A 9,367-nucleotide genomic window follows, 5' to 3' on the forward strand; every position below is an offset into this window, starting at 1 on the left:
ACTCTTTGCTAAGGAGATCAGATCAATCTGGAGCCATTCTTTTGCATAGCAAGAATACTGGCACATAGCTTAACTACTTGTCTTATTTTTAACTAGCTTTACTTCAGACAATAAATAGTACTGTATAAATCTTACTACAGAGTTTTCTTTCCATCAGCATTTCAGTTTACTCTTGGAACTGGGAGTGTGTATTTTATGTCTGTTATGTCATAATGCTATGGGAGACTTGCTCTTCTACGTAGACTAAAGACAAACTGTATAGATGTAGTTTAATTATTGTGTGCAGAAACTTCAAAGGGCTGCCTGCCTGGAGGCACTTATAACTGGATAACCATCTCAAGTGAGAAGGTTCCAAATCTACCTCTTTGATCAGCAGAGGAAAGTTAATGCTGCTGTGGTGTAAACTGATGATCTTCAGCTTTTGCAGCCTTAATCTAGTGTATTATTTATTTATGGTGAAATTGGTCCATAGTCTATAGTGTATCATTTATGTTCTAATGGCAGGTGAATTAAGTAAAAAAGCTGAGTAGACTTAATTTACCTTTCAAAAAAGTCACCACTAAGACTCCCAAAGCTGTAAATGTTTCATAGAATCAAAAAATAAACACATTTAAAGCCTTAAAGACTTATTTTTCTGAAACTACAGTTGTTTAAATGAGACTTTTGAAATTATTAAAACTTCACCAAGTAAACGTACTACCTCACAAGTTACCTTTTCCAGTCTGCTTTAGTGTGATGATGCTAACACACGTTGTATTTCTGTGCAAATAAGCATGTGACTACGTGTTTGTTTCTGGACCCTTATTGTCCTGTAAAACTATTAAAATAGCTACATTAAAGCTTCTAAAACTAACATGTGCACTACTGACTTCACTTTGTGAATGTTGTGTTCCAACTCATCTTGAGTGTAAGTGGTGTTATTTATTTACACTAACTGTAGGTTTACAGTGTAAATACCATATAGCCATGCAACTCTTCTCAGTTAAGCCATGTTACGTCTGATGTGCTTGAGAGGCTTGAACCATTACAGATGTCAATTTTCCTGTCAGTATATAGCAAACAAATGCATTTATTGCACTCTTCAAAATACTCTTATTATAAATCTGAGTTTGGACCAATACACATTCTGTAGACACTTGCAGAAATATGCCATTGTTTTGCATATTGCACTGAAGTTAAACTATCAAAATAGTGTGTACAACTCAAACTCAGTTTTATCTATACTTGTGTTTTTAGTTAAGTTTCTTACATTGCAGTCCCACTATGGAAAAATTAAGCGTGGCTTTTAATCTTATTGTAGTGTTACAAACTAGTATCCAGACTGGCCAAGAGTATCTTGGAATTAAAATTCCAGTAAACTTAAATATCCCCTGACAATTCCAAATCATTGTAATACTGCAGTGTTATAGTTAGTGGAAGTGTAAAAAAAATAAATAAATTATATAGTTGGTATCTGTAGAACTCTTTCTTGCAAGGTGCACCTCTTTTGTTGTCTGGCCAAGTAACTTTGGAGCATCCTTGGTTTCCCATTAGAAGAAGCTGCTGCACATACTGCATGCATCTGCTGTGCAGAGAATTCTCCTGAAGCCTTGTTGCTTGTTAACAGTAGTGGAAATTTGACCTACAATACTATTTATCTCAGTTTGGCATCTTTAGACAATACTTGGCAAATTGAACTCTTGTCAGTTTTTCTGACCTGATTCTTTCCAATTCTTCTCTCTGTTTTTCTATCTATATACACACCTGTAGCTAACTGCTCTACCCTTCTGTCTCTAATTGTTGAGCTTTAGGTGGATTCAGCAACTACAGATGGAGCTCTAGGTAACATTCTGGTTTGGTTTCATGGGCCTGGTCTTTCAGTGAGATGGTGTAAGCACTTGGAAGATGCTTGCTGAGCTTTTCATCATTCTCAGCATAATATCAAAACCATTCCAGTTATTTACTTCAGCAGGTCCTTATGTTTTCATTACATTTTTGAGAAGCCTGATTTGGAAGAGATGAATGCTAATTCTCTGCACAGAAGTGAGATGTACATTTGATGTTATTATATGAGTATGCCAATCAGTGCTTAATTCTGGCTGAGGTATAATTACACAACATTCCATACATTACAGTAGATCCTCTCCAGTCTAAAAGAAGATTCAGAGTGGGTTCCTCTTCCTTCCTGCCTGAAGACTAGATCCCCCTAAAAAGTTTCATTTTTCTTCCTTACATCAAAAGTAGTCCCTGTCTTAATTTGAAATTTTACTTTTATCCCTGTCCTCTGAAGCTTTGTGTGGCTAAGGAAAACTGTAAGAATACTGCAGGAGGTTTGTGCGTAACTTTATTTTGCTTTTCTCTTTGTAGCACTTTTGGGGGCCAGTTGCCAACTGGGGACTTCCTGTTGCTGCTTTTAATGATATGAAGAAATCTCCAGAAATCATTAGTGGCCGAATGACATTTGGTAAGACCCAACACAGACTTCTTGTCAGTAAACTGACTACAGAACATGGATTCTGTCCCTCAAGCTGGGGTATATTATTAGTTGCTTGCAAACTTGCAACCAGAGCAGCTACAGATACTAAAGATACTGTTATGTAACTTCAGAGGCCACTTAAAAATTAAAGTACTGAAGAGCTGTAGAGATTTTTTCAGAGGGCTTTCTAGTTCTTTGGGAGGAGGGAGGTGGGTCTTGAGTTGTAGCAGTTATCACCAGACTCAATCCACAAGTATCATTCTTTTGCTGTTTTATACTACTGCATGAGCTGGTTCAGAATGCATCTCTTTACCCAACTTTATCCTTTGTATCAAGAACAATGAAGCCTTGTGGTTATTGTAAGACCTAAATATCAACACTGACAAAGAAATGGTAGGAGTTGGTCTGCAGAATACAAAAAGCAGCTGAGGGAAGTTAACCCCTTGCAAAGCAGTTGCCTGTGAGAGGCTAGTGTGACTTAGTGGAATAGTGTCAGAATTTATTTTTAAATGCATAAGCAATACTTTTTCCAGCTATTTTGGAATGTGTAGTTTTTGCCTAGACATGTCTCTCTGATTGTTCAAATACTTCTCTAGAATAATAAATCTGATAGCTTTAATTTACTATCTTTATTTTGGCATTATGTCTCTTCCTTAACTCCATTATAACTTAATTCTGAGTAATTCTCCCAAAAGCTAGTACCTTTGGATTAAGGAAATTTATAGCCTCATGCTGCTTAGAGTAATTCAGTCTCTTAACCATCCTCCTTGAGATGTAAGACTAGTTCAAATAGTCTCTGGCACAGTGAAACTGTTTTGCAAATAGTGTTTTGGTGGCAGCTAACCAGCTCAGCAAGGTTAAAAGACACTTATATTTACAAGTATATAGAGAATGGTGTGTGTATGTACTTTTTTTTTCCGTCTTCTAGGTTCTGTACTTTAAAAAAAGGCTGCTTTGTTTTAGCAATGAATTTCATTATTATTTTTTTTTCTTCAGGCCTGATAGAACTTCACAAAACTAGTGAATTCTTAAGTTGTAATTTCCTATATTTAAATGCAACTACGATGGGAGAGCAGATTAAAATAATTTCTTATCTTCCTGGAAAGCAGGTAACAAAGCTTTATGCTTCTGAATGTTCCTGATTTCCTGGGGATGGAAACCTCCTCCTCTTGAAAGTCCACTTTAGAAAATTTTGCCAGCAATAACTGTGTTTAATAAATCAGTATTTTTTTAAAAATACTTTGTCTTAGAAATTGTTGGGATAATTGTATAGGCTATGCCATGTCTCATTGGAATTAACTCATTCTCTGGCTGAAATAGTTGAGTTAACAAAATAAAAAGGCTTTAGTTGTATTGCTGGAAAGTGTATGAGGAAAATGAGTTTTTGTGGAAAGCTGCAGTCTTACAGGTTCTCTCATGTAGCAAAAATAAGAACTGTTGTTTTTTTCCTGCATTGGATCCTCAAAGTAGACTCGTTTGTAGGACTACTGGAAAACTCAAAAGCAGTGATAAGTATTCTACTTGTCATTACATTCTGCTAGTGTGAAAATTATGCCTCAACAAAATGCAGATATTAAGAATCTACTAATGAAATCTTAACATGTTTTGCAGCACTGTGTTGTTACTCCTTGACTTTTATGAGATTTGCCTACAAAGTGCAGCCGAGGAACTGGCTTCTTTTTGCATGCCATTTGACTAATGAGGTTGCACAACTTATTCAAGGAGGACGACTGATCAAATACAGGCAAGTCATACTAAGAAGGGGAAGTCAAACTGATGGCTCTTGGAATACTCTGTTAGTGGCTTTTAACTGATGCAAACTCCTGTATGGTTTCTGAATTTGTTTAATTTATTACCTTTTGCACACCTTTTAACAAGCTCCTTGTGTTGGTAGGCTGAACTATGACTTGTTGCTTTGCACCCCTTTTTGAGGCTTCTGAGGGGTGCATACAGAAAAGGCTGAAAACCCTTATGGTCATGGATGTAGACAGGGCTTTCAGTAGCTGCTGGCTATTTTAGGGTTTGTTTCATGGATTGTGTTGATCAGCCTGCATGTATATATCTAAGTAACTAATTTCTAAGGTGGAAACACCCATAAAACTGTTAAGGGGTTGTATGTCGAAGAAATCAAACAAAACATGTCTAAGTTGGCTGTTCAATATATGGGGTAGATCCAACTGAGTAGGGAGGAGACTGCAAGCAGTGTCACACCCTCCTTGTGTAGCAAGTAGTGCAGACACTGCCCCAAGTAATCCTGATGAGTAAGGATTATGGCTTTTGTTCTCTCTTCTGCTCCAAGAAGTCTATGCGGAGCAATAGGAGGATGAAGCCACCTGAGCTATAAATTAAAAAATTTAGACAGCAAAAACTACAAGTGGGATTGCCTTTGTATAAATAACTGGCCAAGTGTTCTTCATTCCTAAAGTTTTACTAGAATTACAGATACTTCTTTTTATACCAATTACAGTTCAGTATTCACTCTTACAAAAGCTGTTCTTCTTTTGGCAGATTGGAGAAAAAGAACTAAATATGTAACTTGAAATAAGCCAGGGAATGTGTTCATCCTGAATTACAACCAAGGAAGACTTGCCATCTACAGTTGCTGTGATAGTTACAATGGGGATAAAACAGAAACACCTGTTATGAATATGACCCCACGGAGAATCCTTGACTATTTTCATTGGATCTTGACAAAAAGTACTATTCAGCAACATAAACCATTACATTTAAGGTTTTGCTGCCTTACAGGTCCATAATAACTACCTTTTTAATAAAGACTTAGTAATCCAAATAATAAGCAGTATTTGAAAACCAACTTTTTTACCTAACGGTCTACAAAAATAGCCTGTGATGATTTGACAAAACCTGTATCCAAGTCAACATGAACATCAACAGAACTGTAGGTGGTATCATTGTTCTATGTATTAACATATTCTTAAAAGCCATTTAACTTGGGTGCATTCATTCCTAGTGTTTTTGTTGTGTTTTTTTAAAATAACTTAAGCAGTGGCTTGCTAATCTACAAGAATAAATGTGTAGGTAGGCAGCCTGGAAGTGACCAGCTATCTTTCTTCCCTTGCTGCATGCCTTGACTCAGTAAAGAGATTTCATTAACACACATTTTTAAGTGGCACAATATTTAAAGAAGACTCAGCAAAACAAAAGCATAGCACTGAATGAAGGAAGCAACAAAGTCTGTTACTGTTCTTTAAAAAGATCTAAATGGATTTTATTTTCCTACTGTTTGAGTTGTTCTAGATGTATGTAATCCTGAACAGGCAAAAACTTAACTTGTTTGGGATCTTAAGAACTAAAGGACACAAGGTTCCATTTCAGTAGATTTTACTTCATTAGGAGGATGGTTTTCCCGCATAACCTGCCTGAAAGTTACGTTGATGTAAAGGTATAGATGACAAAGAATGTATGTGATGGACTTTATTTCAGTGCAGTGTTTTTGAACAATAAAAATGTTCCAAATGGCAATAAATACCTTCAATATTTTGAGGAGTTTTGTTCATCATAATGTGAAATCTTAGTATAGAAAGTAACTTTATTACTGTAACAGTATGAAACAAAAACAGGATGGAAAAGTAAATGGTGTCAGTTATGTACTGACTTCAGGCAAGTGTCCTCTGGATCCTAATACCTTGCTCTTCTACCCCCACATCCCCCTGCCGTGGCAAAGGGGGTGTGAGTACTTGGCTGAGAATTAATTTTCCTGCCACGATAGGTAGGGGTAAATCCAGGGCTCTCACTATGCAGCTGAATAAATACTGCATATTGTCTTCTAGCAGTTATAAGATGGTTAAAGACCTGCTTTAATCTTAGACTGATACTGTGTTTCCAAGTGCATGATGGCTAAATTTTGTAGCAGGCATACAAGGAAGAGGCTTACAGGGCATACCTTGCTCCATGGGTTGTTGCAGTTTGGACAGTTGTTCTATCATTTCCCTGTGGGAGGAGGAATTGGGGGAAAAAGGAATGTGACCTGTGGGTTGAAATGAAAACAGATGCAATAGTATAAAAATAATTAACTTAATATTAACCCCAATGCTAATACAAGATACAAAGTGATGCTCAGCTCCAGATAGCAATCTTGAGCTGTGTGCTTCCAACAGTGAAGGCTGAATGCCCACACTGCCAGCACGACAGCTCCAGAAAGAACACAATGGTCACAGCAAGTGGAGGAGTAGGCCTCAGGTGTGGGATGACTGATGAGACAGATGGGACCCTGTCAGGAAGACAGCCCTGGTGGAAACCCCAAACCTCCTTGCAAACTTCCTGATTTTTGGTGAGAGTGATGTTTATGATATGGAATATTTTGGTAGGACAGCTTGGGTCAGCTGCCCTGGGCTTCATCCCTCCTAGCCCACTGCACCTGCAGTTCAAAACTACGCTTGACCTTGGGCACTACGGAAACCTGCACAACAGAGCCTCTTATTTCTTGTTCTCACAGAGTTGGACTGCAGTCTCTCACAACTACAGTTTCTCTAAACAGAAAAATTATTTTAAAATCCTGTCCAGGAAAAAACAGGAGATGAGTAAAACTAGTACTGACTGCTACTTACTGCTTTAGAACAGTTATTGTATAAAGCTGCAGTATTGTCACAGAAGTAGTCATTTCTCCTCTTCCCTATCTCCTGGAGTAGAAGAAACATTAGACTTTTGCATAAATGTGTAGTGACATAGAAGCACTATAAAGGCAACTGTTTATTTTGGTGCCTTATAATTTATTATTTCTGAATAGAAAATACAAAACTTACAGGTGAGTTTGAACTTCACAGGTGTCAAATGCAGTGTTTGGGGCTGCTCCTGTAAATCTTGCATAGACAGAATACTCTAGCCTCATCTGGTGCTTTGGTCACTGTTCATTAGCTGCTGATTGTCCTAATGTCCCTAACTAGGGGATACCATTTAAAATAATTTCTTCTCCCATTTTCATGGTAGCTCCCTGCACTGTATTTTCTCACGTGTTTCCTTCTACCTTTCTCTTTCTTCCCCCTGTCCATTCCCTGTGACAAGTCTCAAGTTCTTTCATACTGGATAGCACAAGAGTAAATTGCAGGTAGAAGGTGGAGTCAAACTTGTTTTGATTAGGTTTGAAACCAGTGGTGCTTCCTGCAGTCCATACAGTCTTCTACAAAAAGGGGAAGGAGTGGAGCAAACATCTTTCATGGAACTTGAAGAGAGAGAGCTCAGTTGGGGATGGGGAACTCAGACCTGGAGTGGACATTCCACAGCCTGTCAGTCTGCCTAGTGACTAAAAGTTTATATGGGCAGTGCCACCAAATGGCTTGTGACATGTGTCCTTCAGAACATCATTTAGCAACCATTTATATATAATTTATTTGTTTAAATAATGGTGCTTGAGAGAAGAAAAAGAAAAAAAAAGAAAAAAGAAGGAGAGAACCTTAGAAAGGAGAAATGAGGAATCATTGCAATAAATAATTGCATGGCTACTCTGAACCCTCTCCCTTTGGCACAAAATACTGAGACACATTGGCTATTTTTGGTTGGTGCTGTCTGGGGTAATCCAAACCAGAGCATTTTAAAGGTAGTCTATAGATTTATATGCTTGAGTTTGAATATTTTGAAGTTAAAGTTTGAAAAAGTTTCCCTTTTTTAAAAAAAAAAAAAATTATTATTTTTTTCCTACTCAGCATTGGAAAAAAGAATGAAGCTATGCCAGCTTTGCTGATTAAGAATAATTCAAAGTTAGAGCTCAGTATTTGCACTTGATTTATAAGATTATAGGGCTTGTCTCTACATGCTGTTCTTCTGGAATATCTATTTCGTTTTAATTGCACGTCTTGCTTTAATTCTAAAAATCTTTCAACTCTAGGATTTGTGCTGCCACAGAAACCTGTGTTTTTCTCATCCCATGCACTCTCCTATGTGTACTGCTCCTGCTTCATGAAAGCCAGACTGGCAATGACATGGCCTTTCCAGTCTTGCTGGAGGAGCTGCTGCTGCAGCACCTGCTTTTGTCTTTTTTCCATGTTTTGGGGCAGAAAATAATTACCTTCCTGAGCAAATGCTGCTAAACCACTGCTTAGGAACATGACACCCTTGCGAATTCAGGTGTGAGACAGTACCAGCTAAGCTTTCAGCCCATCTGCCAGTCCCCCCTTTCCCCACAGTTTGAAATCTCTTGACCCACTTCTTCAAGGGGATACTTACACTGTAACTTAGTGTGGCATTAAACTAGCTCACCCTCTCTTCTGCTGTTGCAAGGTGAAGTGTCCTTGATCTGGAATCTTGCTGATTTATGATTCAAATGTAGAGGTCATTTGCTTGCACAGTAATAAATTACCAAAAAGCAATAAACATAATTGTGGGGTCAGAAAAGAAGAAATTACTTGCAAGGCTTCTTTAATGAGGTAATAACAGCTAGCTATAGTGAATTCTGTTCAACCTCCCACAACTGTCTTCTGCTATATAATAATTTCAGCTAATGCTACTGTGTATTGTCTATTCCTTTTTTTCATTTTGCTTCTGTGACTTCTTTATGAAGGAGTGAGCTTTCCCTATTCTAAAACCAGCAGAAAATTCAGTTTAGCCAGGGTCCTGCAAATACAGCCTGCCAGCTCTTGGAGAAAATGCATTTTTAGTAAATTGTAGTTTTCCATGTCATATTCTGGTTGAACAAGACATTGCTGCAAGTTTCACTATCTTTGTAAAGTGGAAAAGTAAGCAGCCTGCTGTTCTAAACTGAGGCAATTTCTTTATTAAATAAATGGTGGAAAAGTCTGTCTCACCCCCACCCAACCCCTCTCTGCCATTGCTGATCTAACAGTTGCCCATGCATTGTGTTTAGTCACTGTGGTAACCACTTAGAAATAATCAGTGTCTGTAGAATCAACCCAATAGCAACCAAGTAGCAGAAGCACTGGCTTCCTGGATAACCCGTTC

General features: G+C 37.8%; 1 protein-coding gene across 1 annotated transcript; it reads left to right on the forward strand.

Annotated features, from left to right (window-relative positions):
• The first annotated feature begins 2,351 nt into the window (after window positions 1-2,351).
• MPC1 (mitochondrial pyruvate carrier 1) lies at window positions 2,352-5,165 on the forward strand. Its single transcript, XM_009995653.1, has 3 exons — window positions 2,352-2,443; window positions 4,067-4,199; window positions 4,964-5,165. Exons 1-3 carry the CDS (start codon window positions 2,401-2,403, stop codon window positions 4,980-4,982), a joined length of 195 nt encoding a protein of 64 aa, XP_009993955.1. The 5' UTR covers window positions 2,352-2,400; the 3' UTR covers window positions 4,983-5,165.
• The last annotated feature ends 4,202 nt before the right edge of the window (window positions 5,166-9,367 follow it).

Source organism: Chaetura pelagica, unplaced genomic scaffold, assembly GCF_000747805.2.
Source record: "Chaetura pelagica isolate M959 unplaced genomic scaffold, ChaPel_1.0 scaffold954, whole genome shotgun sequence".
Taxonomy (NCBI): domain Eukaryota; kingdom Metazoa; phylum Chordata; class Aves; order Apodiformes; family Apodidae; genus Chaetura; species Chaetura pelagica.